At 37.2% G+C, this 17,449-nt stretch overlaps 1 protein-coding gene across 5 annotated transcripts in view; it reads left to right on the forward strand.

Moving 5' to 3' along the window:
- LOC135220922 (tubulin monoglutamylase TTLL4-like) overlaps positions 1–17,449 on the forward strand; it is a 111,102-nt gene that overhangs the window by 49,854 nt on the left and 43,799 nt on the right. For all 5 annotated transcript variants that reach the window (XM_064258569.1, XM_064258568.1, XM_064258572.1 and 2 more), the window contains exons 8-14: positions 2,825–2,982; positions 7,184–7,299; positions 7,634–7,829; positions 8,276–8,371; positions 8,569–8,693; positions 8,863–8,984; positions 16,476–16,549. In XM_064258569.1, the coding sequence (XP_064114639.1) occupies positions 2,825–2,982; positions 7,184–7,299; positions 7,634–7,829; positions 8,276–8,371; positions 8,569–8,693; positions 8,863–8,984; positions 16,476–16,549 (887 nt within the window). The remainder of the gene's footprint in view (positions 1–2,824; positions 2,983–7,183; positions 7,300–7,633; positions 7,830–8,275; positions 8,372–8,568; positions 8,694–8,862; positions 8,985–16,475; positions 16,550–17,449) is intronic.

Genomic DNA, 17,449 nt, shown 5'->3' on the forward strand with positions numbered 1-17,449 from the left:
GAGCCCATTTTATCAATCCTTACATTAACACTGATCTTATCACTGTGCTGTAAATCTTGACTTTTTATCTTGATTGACATTTTTCTTCGTACTACTCCAGCTACCTCCTTCCACTTCCCCCCATGCAACTTTCATCCTTCTGTCAACTTAGTCTCGCATCCTTCATCTTGGCATAAAGTAGATCCTAAGCATTAATCACTTAAACTTTTCCACCTGTATTACAATCAAGCCTCTTCTTTCATGTATTACTATTCTGCCTCTTATCTTCCCTACTGTTCACCAAACCCTCTGTTTTATTCACATTCACCTCTAAGCCAGCCCTCTCTAAAGATTCCTGCCACTCTCCAACCCTTCTCTGTAGATCTTTCATTTTCGGCAGTAATCACAGGTCATCGCCGTACAATAACTTGTACAGCTCTTCATTCCTGATCTCTACACTCAACACACCCATGACCAGCACAGGCAAAAATGGGCTTAATGCTGATCCCTGGTTTAATCCAACAATAACTTCAAAGGTTTCTGTTTCTCCAACAGCTGTTATTAATTTTGTGCTTGTTCTTTGATATAACATCTTGACCAGCCTAACCAATTTTTTGTGTGACTTTCCTCTTCCTGAAACATCAAAACATCAGTTCTCTTGGGATTCTGTTGTATGCTTTCTCTAGATCTATAAATGCACAACAGAGCTCCTGATTTCCCTCCAGTCTCTTTTCCTGTAGCTGTCTTACTTATGAAGATGGCATCCACCGTCCCTCTTCCTCTCATGAATCCGTACTGCTGTTTCTCGATCTTTACAATCTCTCTTAATCTCTCATCCAGTATCCTCTAAAACTTTCAATCAATGCTGTTAGTTCAATTCCCCTGTAGTTACCACATTCCATGACATCTCCCATCTGCTTGTATATATACCATTAGACTCCTCCCAGTCCTTTGGTATTACTTCCTCTTCCCATATAGCTTTCCATAAATCCAGCATCTATTTCCCCTCAGTACATAGTAATATGATCATTTCAATTTGGAACTCTTATGGCCCTGGTGCTTTACCATTCTTCATTGTATTTAATTATCTTTTCACTTCTGTATCCTGTATCTCAATCACTGATCCCTCTACTCTGTGCTTCCCCCATCTCATTTTCAGTATTTAAAAGTTGTTCAAAATACTCTCTCCATCACTTCTTAATGTCTTCATCCCATGTAATATTTCTATCTATCCTTGATGACACCCAATTTACCCACATCCTGTGTGCCTTTTCCTCAAGTTTGAAATCTTATAGATATCAATTTTTCCTTCTCTTATTCCCAGTCTTTCAACTGCTCTGCTGCTTCTCCAATAGCCATACGTACCCTCCTCACATCTCTTTCCTCTTCTCTGTACTGTTCTCTGCACCCTGTTCATACCTTACTTTCCAGTCCTTAAATGCTTTTGATATTCTTTTAATTGAGTCTTATGCCTCTATATTCCACCACCACTTTTCTCCTCTCGACACTCCATATCCGCTGGTTCTTCCCACCATTTCCTTTGCCTCCCCCACACATATTTCTTTTATGTCTACCCAGATATTTTCCACTTTTACCCTGTCCAAATTCTACATTCCCCCTCCTGCCATCTGTCACAGTCTCCTAAATTGCTCTGCCTTTTCTCCTTTAAGGTCCAAAATCTTAATTCTAAATCTCCTCTTTCTTTTTTTAGGTTTCCTACCTCTCATATTCAAATCCATCACAATCAACCTATGTTTTTTAACACAGGCTTCTCCCAAGATCACTTTGTAGTTCGTCACATTGCTTTTGTCGACTCCTCTAACCAGGATGTAATCTATCTGGCTTTGCATTATTCCACTTCTATAAGTTATCAAGTACTTAGCCAACTTCTGAAACCATGTGTTCATACATGCCAATTCAAAACAGCCATCTCCAATATATAATCTCCATCTTCATTTCTAATTCCAAACCCATGGCCTCCGTGTACATCCTCATACCATCTTTTCTCTTTCCCACCCAGTCATTCATATCAGCTCCTATTAGTTTCTCCTCTTTCACTGTTCTAATGGCTGCTACAATTTGTGACTTAAATAATGCTTTATCTTGCTCTTGGTATGCCATCTGAGGAGTGTATGCTGATATTATATTTACTACTTTGTCCCATTTTATTATTGGGATCTTTAAAAACCTATCAGTTACTCTGTTTACTCTACCACTTTTTCCTACTGGTTGTTACTTCCTATAATTCTAACTCTATTTCTTCCCTCTTGTGACTTGCTGTAATAGAGCTTATACCCATTTCATATCTCTTTAGTTCCACTCCCTTTCCACCTAGTCTCCTGCACGCACGAGAAATGTATCCTCCTCCTTTCCATCACATCTACCATCTCCCTCAGTCTTCCTGTTAGAATACCCACATTCCACATCCCTGCTCTTATCTTCCACTCTTTCACTACCTTCTTTGGCCGCAGTTGTGGACCCTGCAGTACCCCTTGCCCTTTTATGTATCAATAGACCAAACTATTGGGAAAGCTCTTAAGGAAGATGTGTATTGACTTGGGTCTGGCTAATACTTTTTTAAATAGTATATGAACTCAGGTTTGGTTAAGACTTTTGGACACTTCTAATACTAGTTAAACAGATTTGTTTCCATGTTGGTAAAAAGTTATGGTTTGCTGTAGCTGCATAGTGCAGAATTTTGAAAAACCTTAATGTGTTGCTAAATAAATTCTTTGTTCCATTATCTAGTGTGGCAATTTTCTGATTAATATGCTTTATGTAAATTATCAAAATGTTATTTTAATCTTTATTTGAAGAGTTCCTTACATAGATAATTTTATTACAGTTCAGTACAACAATGCATCTACAAGCTTGAGTGATCGATATATGCACCTAACAAATTACAGCGTCAATAAGTCATCATCATCGTACACCCACAATGTTGATGCTGGACAGTGCCAAGGACATAAATGGACTGTCAAGTCATTGTGGGGTTATTTAAAGGCAAGATAATTATAATGTTATTAAGTACCTATACATTGGGGTCTATTAAGAGGTTATATATTCACAATTTATTAATCTAATTTTTTTTGTGTACAGTTAAAGTCTAGATACATATGCAGTTTGTTGTTTGATAGTTTTCAGTATTAGTTTTCTTATAAGTCTTGTGGCTAGCAGGTACATTTTTTAGAAGAATTGAAACTACGGGCAGACCCCGGTTTACAACGGTTTTGGCTTATGATGTTCTGAGGTTACGATGCTTTTCAGTTAAATTCAACAGAAATTGTTTTCAGGATTATGGTGCTGATCCGAGGGAGAAATATGACTCCTAAATGGCAAAATCAATATTGGAAGTTTTTTTTTTGAAGAGCATTAAATACAGCCAGATAACTTGTGTAGTTGACATACATGTTGGTCAGGGAAGGTATGGCCAGTTTTTCTTTGTTTATCTTGGGGCTTTCACATGAGACTGTAGACTGCTAAGGGTTCCTTTCAACATCTTTTACTTTTATCAACATCGCTCCCCGCTGCTTCCAGTGCGGAACCAGAGGAATTTAGTTTTAGTTATCAGAAATTCATTTCTTGATATAATGAGGTTTGGATCCAAAAATAATCTTTAGGTCCCATTGCTAAGGAACTAATTGGTTCCTAACCACGTAAATAAGATTCTAATCCTGTGGGCCAGCCTTAGGAGAGCTGTTAATCAGCTCAGTAGTCATGGTTAAACTAAGATATACTTTTCCTCCCAACTATGTTCTAACTCTGCCATACCCAGTATGAATCTAGAAATGTGGAACTTGTCTCATTAAGTTTCTTTATACAGGGAGTGTTCAAGTTACAATAAATCATCTTATAATAGTCAAATTTTACGATGGGGTTAGCAGTTATTACTGATACGACAATATTTTGAAAATATTTTTAAACTGGTACAGGCAGCAGCATACAATCAGAGAGCGAGAGAGACCAAATTACAATAGCCTAACTTTATTCCATCTTCTAGTTAAATAAGTTCAAAAACAGCAAAAAAGAATAATGAAAGTATTGTTTTAACATTATACTTGTTGTGCAAATATACAGCCATGAACAACTGAACAAGAAACAACTTTTTGCTAAGTACAACCAAATTGGATAACTACATCTGTTTGGCTCGTATTTCAACCATCGTACGATTGTAAACAATTACCGTAGTTATGTTATAAATGACATCATGTAAAATAGGACTGATATATTTGTATGTAATAACCGTTTGCCATACATCAAAGATCAGCGGAAACATGCAGTTAAATTTAAACCAAGTTGTAGCTGAAGCTGAGATAACTGTTCAAGCTGCTAATGACTATTATCATGCATTGACAACAAAGATATAACTCCTGTAAACTTACAAACACAACTGTAGATGAAATTGAGAGAAAATTATTTTAATCACAACTACTGGGCTTGAAAGAACATTTTTTACTGTTGTTTTCACGCTGATGAAAGATATATAACATAAAGTTTGTATTATAATGAAATCAAATGAAAATAGTGAAGGGAATCACATAATGTTTTTACACAATACAGTGGTCACCCCCCCTCTTATTTGTGGGGGATGCGTACCACACGCACACACACATGTGAATAGTTGGAACCCCTATATAAATGCAGAAAACAGCCTATATGTTATTAGCTAAAAATCAAGAAAAACCCACTAAAAATTTTTATACTTGGTTTTTTAAATAGTTTTATCACAAAAAGTGCATTTTATGATGAAATTGATGAAAAAAACCAGGAATTTATGGATATTTCTCATAGAAAAATACCACGAATATGCGAGTTTTCCCCGAATAATACAGGGAAATGTTCCCTAGAGAAATCCATGAATCCAGACAACGCGAATAAGGGGGGTCCATTATGAACATCTTTTGAAAAAATAATTTAGTTCACAACGAGACGTATTGAGGTCATATTTCGACTTGAAACATGTCCTATAACTGTTAACTAGAAGCAAGAAAATGTGCTCAGAATTGAGTTATAACTTGTATTTGCCATCAGATGATTTCCAAACCAAAACACTGACCGCTATGTTAGTGTTTTATGATACAATATATTGAATTCAGTGAAGTAATGTATAACTTAAAATGATTCACGGAAAAGACGCATATTTGTTAAGTTTGTATTTTATAATTATACGCAGCCATCAGCTGTCTGACATCGTTCAAATACTATGCCGATGTTGGACCAAATCTGGTTCTCTTTTTTTTCTTTTTCTTTTTCTACTGAATTATCATAGTCAGAATGCATTCAACCTCCAGAATTGGCTTATATAAATAATAACTATACCGTATATTTAGTATAGAGTATACTGTAGGCCAGGCTACTGTATTCGTATGTATACCTTATACCATAGTATATGCTATGTTATCTCATGTTAGTGTTATTCAATTTCTCTTTGAACTGAATTATCATAAACCAATTTGCATTGAACCTAGAGAATTAGCTGGAATTAATAATTACTATTCCATATATGTGTCAAGTATACTGTTGAGTGTAGGCAAGGTTGTATTCGAGATACGATTTTTCCAAGAAACGATTGGTTTTTTGGAATCTAACCATCGTAAGTAGGAGAATACCTGTAGTAATATGAAGCTTGTGATGTTAACTAGGGTTCACAGCTAATAGAGAAATCATAACACCCGTTGTAAAACACGTTTCATTTTAATTTTATTCAAAGGTTCTGTGATTGGCATTTCCCCACTTTAATTCCAAGTCTTGTGATAGGCATTTCCCAAATCTTGGTAAACTTACCTCTGTGGACAGCATGGTATTTTAGTATCTGGGTTAGTGAAGGACCATCCTCAAAGTTTTTCATAATAGTATGTAGAAGGTTACTCAAAGTTTAGAACCTGGTATTAAGGGGCTAGATGATACATAAGGAAAGGAAATCAGAAAAGATATAAAATTTGCGTGTAGCAGGTTCTTATTGGAAGTTGAATATCTCGGATAAAAGTACAGTCCGGTCCCGAATTGTATGTGTTTGAATTGTGCGATTCCCGTTTAATGCGGTCGCTAGTTCACAAAAATAGATTTTCTGTATCTGCGAAGCCGTTCAGTCTGTGAATCACGTGCCTCAAAATGTATCAAATCTATTATCTTTTCAAGTATTTTCGCTGGTATCTGAGAGAAGGGGTTGGGGGAATGCTTGGAGGAAAAAAACAATTATTCCTCCAAGGGGAATGCAAAAGAAAGATATCCTGCTCAGCCATTAGCTAAGACGGAAGGCTCTGCCTCACTCATTATTCAGATCTGCGAAGTGAATTCTTATCATCCGCATCATGTATGCATCTGCCTAGAAGTCGAAGAGGAAGACCTATTTTCTCGAAACTAAAAAGCTTGTCCTTAAGTTAAAGAGGAAGGAGGAAATTCCACTCAATGGTGGCATTGTTTACGTGTGTGAGTTTTCACCATCCTGTGTGTAATTTTAAACTTTTTCAAGTTATTGAAACCTTTTTAATGTTTTATTTATCCATAAGAACAATTTCATATTAGAAAAAATTACAGTATAGTACATAGAAAGTATTGAAAATGGGTAGTATAAAAAAGTTTGACTGGGTAATTTATCGTTTGCCTTGGCCCTAATGGAATTATTCCCATAAGGTGTGTTTCGAAATCTGTGAATTTCCAATTCTGCGAGGCTGTGGATCGACCAAATTCTTGCATAATTTGGGACCATACTATACATACAAACCATTAAAAAAAAAAAGTTTAGTAGAATGCTATTCAAATAAAAATCAGCAAGACGGAAATAAAATTGATAAAAATTCGGTGTCATGTAAATGAGGCGTTTCCCACAACCACTCTTACAAACTGTGAAGCATCACTTGTATTTAGTGTTATGAGAGGAGTGGCACAGTTGATTCAGTCATTAGAGACAGATACAGAAAAAGAGGCTGGAAGGTTTGTATTGAATATTGGAAAGTGTTTAAACGCAGTGCTAATGCATATTGGTCTAGATTTTGTATGGCGCTGAACCTTCCCCGTGACACTCATCTACTGTACCTTGCCAGTTATTACATTTATATTGTAAAAAAGGGTTAGTGATAGAGAAAACCTAGAGTGAAAAGAGGTATATGTGATTTTTTACAATTTCTTTTTACTCTTGTGTTACAACATTTTTCTACCAAGGATAATTGTAAAGAAATGAATTATTTTTATTTTGATATTTCAGGCTAAGGGTGTAGATACATCTGCCTTGTGGAGTCGCATTGCTGATTTAGCCATAAAGACCATAATAAGTGGAGAACATGACATCATCATAAGGACAAGGAAAAATGTCCGCTCCAGGTAAACTTTCATTTCTAACGTATGAAGAGTTAACAATTACTTGGCATTTATAGTAGCCTCAATATGGGTGGAAATAAAATGTTACTGTCATGTTAGCAAAATTTATGGGAATGTAGTAGTAAACATAGTATTAGGCAGTGTTTTGATTTGTGCATGATAATTAAAAGGGGATGAAATATTGTAATGTTGTATAGGTTATAATTTCTTGTGACCTATAAAAGGAAACTTCAGTCATAGTAGTTTACTAACAGAGGTCTTTGAGGCCTCTTGAAGTGGATTTGATTTAGACATTTTCAATTGGTTATATCTTTAACAAGAGTTGTTTCTTTCACAGGTATTCATGCCATGAACTCTTTGGCTTTGATGTTATTATTGATGAACGCTTAAGGCCTTGGCTGTTGGAGGTGAACATTTCCCCGTCACTTCATTCTGCCTCCCCATTAGACCATTCTGTCAAAGGCCCACTTATTGTGGATGTTTTGAATATGGTTTCCTTCCACATTCCAGATAAATTAAGCCAGCAACAGCAGGTATGGGACTGTACACATTTGGCTAGCCAGATACATATTATTCATGCATCTTAATAGATAATTATAAAGATACCATTAAGAAACAAAGCAAAACTAGAAGATAAGATACAAGAAAACTAGATAAGTAGGAGATGAATAAAGTAGTTTGATATATTATTAGTATAATTAACAAATTTTACATTAAAGCAAAAAATAAGTAGACATGGTTAAAGCCCTCAATAATTTTATGAAGATATATGGACCAGTATATAAAACTCAGTTGTCTTTTAGGCCTTCACTGAACCTACAATCACCACTCCATTGGATCACAAACTGGTGTTATCTTTAGCTTAGATGGTTGACATACATGAGAATAAAGATTTTCCTTCATTATTGTGCCGGGTGTTATCCCAAAGGTTCAGCATACTTGGAATACCAGGTTAAATTACTTTAATTTTTCCTTGCAGACTAGTTTGCTCACAGAGTTGAATCTTGGGAAAAAAGTTTCAGGACTCTGTCTGGATCGACGTCTTTACACAAGACTTTTAACTCTAGAAGAACAGGTTAGTCATAGGATGCTGCTCAAAAACTGAAGGTGTATAATTTAAAATTGTCAATGAAGGTGTAAATAATAAGTAGTTGTATTTTCTTGCATATAATTAGTAATTGTAACTTACAATGTGCTTTGATATTAGTAATTGTAACATAGGTGCTTTGATATTCTTATAATTGTCAACAAATGTATTTTTTGTTTAATCAGCAAAAGCACATAAAAATCAATGCTGCTCCTCGAAGTCAGTACTTGTCAACAGCCATAGAGAACCTTACTTCAGATGATGTTCGTCATCTGTTGGTGTCAGAAGATGAACTTCACCGAGCTGGAAAGTATGTTTGTTACCTATTTGAATTTTGTTTAGATCTACATAAGTTTTTTACTTAATCTTTTCATGCGAATAAAGTGTGCAGATATTTTGTTTATATTATTAATACTGTGTAGATTCAAGTTTAAGTACATAAATATGTGTGTATTGCAGAATTTAAATTTTATTTCCAGGTTCTCTCGCATTTTCCCAACAGCAGAAACCTTCCCGTACATGGGCTTCATTGATAAACCCCGTTATTATAATAGGTTACTGGATGCATGGGAGAATTCCTATGGTAGTTGCAGAGAAAAAGGTAAATAAAAAAATTGCATTATTGTAGGTACAGTGAACTAGGGGACTTACTAGCATGGTGTATTTGAAAAAAAAGTGATCTTGGCAAAGCTTTATTTTAAGCTATAGTCAAACGAACATGGGTGTCATTAGCTCCATTGCCAAACTTCTTCCTGACCTATGACTGACTATAGTTAATCTATATCCCTCAATTTAGGGTTCTTCAATTTGGTCACAAAATGCTAATTATTCCTCCCAAGGGTTGTCCAGAAGTAACAGACTATTCCAGGACAAGGCAGACTTAATTTACTGTACTATCACTCGAGGATCCAATAACTTTTTTTTTTTTTTTTTTTTTTTTTTTTTTTTTTTTTTTTTTTTTTGACTAGGTGTTGGGAGTTTGTGCAATTCATTTAGATGACCAGAAACTAAATCAAAACAGTTTGATGTATAATTTAAATTCTTCATTTACGTATTGTTTTATTATTATTATTATCATTATCATTATCATTATCATCAAAATTCAGTTCTTTTGACCATTTTACATCTTTACAGTTAGATATGCAGAACAAGTGTCAAGCTGTTTACCCATTTTGACCTGGTATGAGGAAGAAGTGGCATAGTTTTTGCTACATCTGGATGATATCCCAACATATGTCAAAGTTTTATTGATCAAATCTGGGAAAAGTGGCAACATCTATAACACTATACATTTTCATAGTCATTTTGGCATGACTATAGTTTATGGCTTACTGCAGTCTATCCAGTCATCGGCAGTTATGGTATGGCATAAGTGGAGACTGTCAGTGCCATATTAAATATTCCCATTCATTTCGTAAATAATAGGCTAAAGAAAACTGTTTATCTTTTTTCTCTGATAGCAAGGCTTCCCATAATATTAATTTTTGTGCTCTCTAACAATAAAAGCAACGAGGCCTCTGGAAACATGACTGATTTTCAACAGAACTTCCTTCTCTCTAAAAATGATCAAACCAAAGGACTAGCTTATGTGTCAGAAGTATAAGCAGTGATTAACCTAGGAAGGATCTAGGAGAGAAATTTTATATATGCTGAAAGAACACACAGATGCAGTAAATGAAAATAACCATTCCTTTAACAAAAGTCATTAGGTATACTATTCCAGCATGGTACATTTGGCAGAATGTTAAGAAATGCACTTAATTTTGGTTATTTGACAGTGAGTCAGGAATACCCTAACTGCCAAAAAAGGTTGGAAGTGGTAGAGCAAATAATGTAATCATATGGCAACAGTTGCAGTAAGTTTGGTTGTCTCAATAAAGTTGTTGATGGTGGTACCCCACTTTTTTGGACTTCACTTTGTCACGTTTCTGCGGGAACTGTCATCATTTGTGAATTTTTCTATGGGCCATACAGTAGAGACCAGGTCCTCGGCTGTACTAGAACTCTAAATACTGGATTTCAACATGAAATTTTGAGTAAATTTTGTGTCTGAGCTCAAAGAAAAACCTGGAATCCGACCCAATGAATCATATGATTTTGTAAACAGAAGTGGTTCGGTCAGTCACTGCTAGTTGTTGTTGTTCCCATGCTCATTTAAAGCCTGCTTGCTTTGCTGCTATGGTTTTGAGCAAGTAGTACAAGCTTATACAGGTATTTCCTTAGTTTTTGTGGCTTTCTATAGTGTACTATTTTGATTCAGTCATTGGTCCCAATACAGCCATTGCAGACAAGCAGAAGAGGAAAATGGTAAGAAATACAATTAGATGTAAGAACATTATTGAAAATATATTATGAAAGAGGAATTCGTGTGACAACCTTAAAATGATAGGCTAACCCAACCCTTGAAGTGTCAATAGTTGTGTCAATAGTTAACTATTGTCACAACTATCAACACTGTCAATAAAACATCTGTAATTAATGGTAAAAACTGTAGGTAATTCAAGTGAATCACTGGCGATACAGCATTTTATTCTGTAAAGAAAACAACTGTAATTACAGTGATTACTGTGGATAATTACGATTATTAGACATTAGTATGAGCAAGCTCTTACTTTGTTACCAGTTTTAAGATCTCATCCTTAATTCTAAAAACCAAAAAGCTCTATAAACCTAAATATTTTTGCACTCCAGATTGGCGGACTCTCATATTTGTGGATTTTTCTCTGGAACATGTATACATATCCATTATTCGCAGAAAATACTCTTAGTTGCGGTATTGTTCATACGTGGAACAAACAATAGGGTAATCTTCTTGCTGGAAACCGGTTAAAAACAATCAAAGATTGTAAAGCTAGGAATTTGTGGCATTTGGCAACTCTTGCATATACGAGGTGGAAGCTGGTCACTGACTAGGCATAGTCTTTCTTTGACTGCCTTAGAGAGTAGTCGCTTTTGCTCTCCTCCCAAGCCGGTTTCTTAGTTTCAGTGTGTTTGCTGATGTTTGTTATCATGGAGTTCTCCGATTCTTCAAGGCCTCGTCAACATGTGCCCGGTCATTCAAGGTTTTCTGTGCTCCAAATTTTTGGCTATCGTTATAGATCCCCATACGACATGCAGTAGGTGCCGCTCTAATCTGTGTACCATTACTAATCCTTGCTTGGGATGCAGTTTCTGGCCAAATTCACAGTGTAGGGCATTCTACAAGAAGAAGGAGCATAGTATGGTTTCTACTTGTCCCTCTTGGGAGGGTTTTTTTTACCTCTTCATTTAGACTATTCAGCATCTCCTCTTCCAGAAGCGTTTCCGTTGCTTTGGTTGTACTGCTGTCTCCTTCCTTTTCTTCTATAGATTTGTTGTTTGAAGTATTGAGAGTTGCACAGGATGAGATTATATTTAATGTAGCCCCCTCTCCTGCGGGATCTAATGTCGTTCCCAAGAGGGAGGAGGCTACGCCTTCCGTTTCCTTTATTTCAGATTCCGAATCAAAGAAGATGGCGGCTGTTTGGGCGTCTCGAGGTCTATGCGGTTCTCCCTCTTTGGTTGGCCTTCTCTCACATTTCTTGGCGGCTCGTACCCCCCTGCCTCCTTGTTTTTTCTGGAGTTTCGAGCAGTTCTGTTCTCCAGGGGAACTCGAGCCTATATGGGATCTTTTCTCTAGTCCTGAAAAGTCTCGCCCAAGCTCCATTTGAGCCCCTACGTCGGTCATCAAACAGGGATCTAACTCTTAAAGACAGTTTTCCTGTTGGTCTTGGGTTCTTTGAAAAGAGTTTGGGAGCTTCATGGCCAGAGTTATGATAATCACACTAAGGGTTGTGGGTCTGTGGCTATCTGAAAGGACTCGTCACCTAAGACCCAGGTGCTGTAGACTTTCTGTTAGCACAGGCTGGTCCAGAAGGTAAGTGTCCAAGAACATGATTTCATTCTGCTTATGTGAGACAATTAAACAGGCTTACTCCTCACTTGCTAGTTCTGTCACTGAGTCTGTATAAATTCCTCTCTGGCATTTAAGGAAAACTTGTCTGTTCATGGAATTTTGAGCTCATCAGTCCACATTCACTTCCTTTTACCTAAAGGATATTGCCCGCAGGTCTTTGGAGACATTTTCTGTGGGTCTGGTGGTGGCTGCCCAGTAAGTCGTGTAATTCACCCAGTTCCCCTGGCAGGACAGTTTGTATCTTACCAAAGATAATTGTGTAGAAGAGAGAATAAAAGAGTTGGCTGGCTTCTTTCTTTCTCTCTTCTGTTCTTCCTACTGGTGGGTCGTAGAATAGACGTCACATGCTGGAACTGGTCTGATACAGGTGAGTAGGGTAGTCATACTGTGGTGGTTTTTGTATTGTGACTACACAACAGACAAATCTATTCAGTAGCAAAGGCTTCTCTAACAAGGGGAGTAAGGAGTGGTGACAAACCTCTGTGGCTTGCATGGTTTATTGCTTGAGCAGTTGAACAGGCAGGGTTTTCTTTTGTTCCTGGAATGCAATGAATCTGGCTATATATCATTGTGTTTCAACCCAGACGGCTGAGTTATTAGGTATCCGATTGTCTATTCTCTCACAGGCTTGGACCCCCCTTCTTTAGAACTTGTTCTTCTAGGAAGGGTGGTTAGGTGGGTTAACTCCCAGCCGGTTTAGGATGCTTGTAACTCGCTCAAAGTATAAACCTTTTGTTAGGACCGAGGGTTTGTTCCGTGTATGAACAAATTACAAATTTTTATTGAATGTACATTTTTGTATTTTTCATTGCAACAAACCTGAGGTCTTAACGTTTAGTGCCCACCTTTAGCCGCCCCTCTCTCTTTTCCTGGGCTGGGGGAAAAACTATTTTTTCCATGTGAAATATCCACAAATTCCCGTTATTTTATCAATTTTATCATAAAATGCAATTTTGTGATAATAGTATTAAAAAACCAGATGTAAACATTTTTAGTGGGTTTTTCTTGAGTTTTAATTAACAAAATAGGCAGTTTTAAGTGCTGTTATTTGCAGATTCTAGCTATATACAGGGGTTGTCTGTTACGCATCCCCTGTGAATAAAGGGCAGGGGGGCGGAACACTAAACAGTGAAACCCCGTATTCACAGACTCCAGATTTGTACTCATATATTCGTGGATTTCTCTCGAACTATTCATGGGTTCCAGCTAATTGCAAGGGTGTCTGGTACCTATCCCCCCATGAATATGGGGGAACACTGCACTGTATTGCAGAAAATATGCAGTGTCATCTTACAACATATGCATTTTATATTGTTTACATTCTCAAAATATCTGCTGATTGAGTACTATCGATAACTTCAGTGCCATTACTTGGCTGCTAGAAGAGATGTAATACTATGAGAATATCCACAATTTTTTTTATGAATTAATTCAGAAAATGCACTTTTTGTCTTAAGACTAAAAAACCAGGTATAAACATTTGTAGTGGGTTTTTCTTGAGTTTTAACTAATAAAATAGACAGTTTTAAGCGAGTTTGACTCGTAGACCCTACAAGCCTCTTCGGGAGTCGTCAGACAGGGATCTGACCCTCAAGACCGTCTTTCTGCTGGCCCTGGCATCGGCGAAGAGAGTAGAACGTCTTTCCTTCAATGTTAAACACTCGAGGGGATGGGGATCGGTTACGCTCGATTTTGTCCCGGATTTCGTAGTGAAGACTCAGAACCTTTCGGTCCCTGACACCAGGTTCGAGTCCTTCACAATCCCCTCCCTAGAGGACTTCACCAGTAATGGTGCAGAAGAGACACTGCTTTGTCCTGTGTGTGTGCTATGGCGGTATCTGAAGAAAACTCAACACCTCAGGCCTGAGTGTTGACGCCTCTTAGTTAGCACCGGGGTGACAAAGAAAGAAGTGTCCAAGAACACTGTTTCTTCTGGCTTCATGAGGTAGTCAGTTAAGCATATGATAACTTAGACAGGAGTGCCAACACCAGTACCTTTCACCCGAGAGCCCACGAAGTTAGAGGCATTGGTCCAACCCTTGCATTCTACAAGAACTTGTCTGTAGCACAGGTGCTGAAGGTAGGGGTGTGGTCCAACCAGACCACCTTCACCTCCTACCTTCGGGATATTGCCCATAGGTCCTTGGACACTTTTTTTTCCTTGGGACCCGTGATGGCTGCTCAACAAGTAGTGTAGCTTACCCAGCTCCTTTACAGGACAAGGTAGCATCTCGGCCTTGTGATATTGCATGAATAGAGAGTGAATGAGACTGTGACTGGCATCTCTTCCTTCTCTTTTATTTCCTCTCCCTGCAGGCAGGGGGTAGCAGTTGTCACAAAGCTGGACAGGACGACAATGCAGGTAAGCTACGTAACCGAGCTCCATTCTATCCCTTTCATTAGGGATAGAAGCGTTTATCCGTCCCTTCCCTAGCAAGGGGGGAAGCAGACACCAGTAAGTAACAAACCCAATACTTTATATTTGGCTTCTTACTTAGGACTTTAGTTCTTGATTGCTATTCATAAGAGGTATGCTTGCCTCCCACTTATGAATTGGTCCAGAGGTCTGACACTGACCTTGCAGTGCACACACTGATCAGTTGGACAGAGGCTAGCTTTCCCCCCCCCCTCTTTGCTCTTACGACCAGGGAGGGAACCCAGGTTGGGTGAACACCAGTCTGTTCACAAGACTCAGATTCCTCCCACCAATAAGTGAGTCTTCCTTATGTAAAGGACCGATGGTTTTTATAACGTGTCTGAACAAATCACAAGTTTTGAAAGTAAATTGTATTTTTCCTAACTACAAACCTGAGGTCCTTTACATATAGTCCCACCTCATGCGACCCCTCACTCTGTTCCTGGACCTAAAGCAAAGTGGTATGTTTACCTCCAGTCGGACAGCACTCCCGACCATCAGTCAAGCAATTACTGCCGAACTACCTTGTTAGTAAATCTTACAACCGGTCCAGCTGGCGCTGAATAGTAATTCCTTATGTAAAAGACCTCAGGTTTGTATAGTTAGGAAAAATACAATTTACTTTCAAAAATTTTTATTTCTCAGGGGAACTTTAGGATAAGAATATGTAAGAAAATTGTATTTCATAGTTTTCCAGACTTTATATGCTAACAAAATTGCATTTTTATTTTTATAATAGGGAACCTCAGATTTCCCAACAAGTGGTTTGTTCATATACGAAACAAGCCTTCTGTCTTAACATTAGGATTTACTAGCGCCAAGCTGGAAACCGGTAGAATTAAAATTAAACTTGTCAGATCCAGAGACTATGGCATCTATAACCAGGTCACAGGGCATGTATTACCCAGAATGCCCTTGGCGTCCCGTAACCCACCAGTTATTTTTCTACGCCTTTAAGATAGGACATGTTTATTGTCCATCTGATTTAAAGCCGGTTTCAGTTTGCCTGTTCTTATCCATTTCACTTTCATTTTTCTTGTTAATTTTCTTTCTTTTGAGTGTGCTCAGTGTGGGTGTGATCTGTAAGAGTGTATAAGTGGTGAGATGGAGATATTTGCTTCACCATTGGGATCGTCTTCGTTTCGAAGAGGAGACAAAGGAAATGCCCTGGAGTCGATGGCTTTCCGTGTTCAAGATTCCTAGCTTCGGTGTCGACTGATCCTAAATACTGTGCTATTGAAGTATTCAATTTTCTATTTCTTTCAAATTTCCTTAAGTTCACTTTAAATGGTGAATGGTGTCTATGTGTTGGTGTGTGTTTCTGGCCTAGTTATAGCACAAATGTCAAAAGGTTTTTTCCTAGGGGGATACAAACATCGCCTTTTATGTGGAATATCTAGTGTATGCACTGGAATGCAGTTGCTGGGACTAGGAAATGAGGGTAACCCATAATGGAGATGGGGTTGTATTTGGGGAATGCCCTTACTTACCCCTGTGTTATCTGATTATTCTCCTACTCCCTTCAAGAGTCAACATGTTACCCTTCTGTCAGAAAGATGAAATTTTGGGCATGCTCTGTAGATTCCTCTGGAATGGTGTGAGCTGGTGTAACTGGATATCCTTCTGTCCATGGAAATAAGCCATATGTAATTATTAGTTTATTATAGAAAAGTTTTTGTTATAAAACTGTTTTTAAAGGTCGCTCATGACTAGTTACTATTAATTGACATTTTTTTTCACAGGAATAGAGCGTTTAGAGGCGCTCTGTGCCGAAAAGTTCCACCTAAAAGTGCCTCACTCTTTCAAAATGCCAAAGGTAAGACTGCATGTACAATAATGAGATTCTCTCTCTCTCTCTCTCTCTCTCTCTCTGCATATTTGGTACACGTGAAATCTTGGGTAATGTTTCCTTGTTATTTATTATAGACTTTAATTATTCACTGTGATTATTATTGATTTATTATAGACTTAGATATTTCTTGTGATTATTATTGATTTATTATAGCCTTGAATAAGTAACGGCAGTATTGTAAAGGTTATGCTGTTCATATATATAGAGCAGTGAGGCATTGAAAAGTTGATAGTGATATGAGACTTAGTTCAAACAAAACCTGGCAAAAGGTTTCAAGTTTATTTTATAGGACATTCTGAGTTGTCAGTAATTTCTTCCAAGGTATAGTTTAAACCCTTTAAGATTTAGTGGTATTGGAGTACAGTAATTACTTAATATTGTGATTTGTTGCAGTTGCTTCATCTTGGAAGTTAGAAGTAAATTGTCAAAAATCTTGTCAAAAATTAATTGATAGATTATTATGGTGAAGGGATCTTGTGTGGTTGAGAATTGTGATTTTTTTTTCACTTTGATTTCTCTGCTGTGAGTTTAGCAATAATTGATCAAGTATTCATAAATGGTTTATCATTTGTAATGCTTCCTTTGCAATCCTTGTTAAGGAAGCAAATTCTTTCGGTTGGGGCTAAGCAATAAAAAGTGTAACAAGGCTTGCTGCATAAACTACTTAATTAGAATACTCCACTTTGCAGCATTCAGTTTTGTACTCATTGATTATGGATATATTATCTAAAGTAGTTTTTAAGTCATATTTTTGCTCATTGTTTGAAGCACTTATCAATATGATTTTAACAAATAGAATATTTTAAAATTTGTTATATACTTATGTAGATTATCTGTCAGTAGACCTAGGCATTTAGGAGACTT

The sequence above is a fragment of the Macrobrachium nipponense genome, chromosome 2, assembly GCF_015104395.2.
Source record: "Macrobrachium nipponense isolate FS-2020 chromosome 2, ASM1510439v2, whole genome shotgun sequence".
In the NCBI taxonomy this organism is placed as follows: domain Eukaryota; kingdom Metazoa; phylum Arthropoda; class Malacostraca; order Decapoda; family Palaemonidae; genus Macrobrachium; species Macrobrachium nipponense.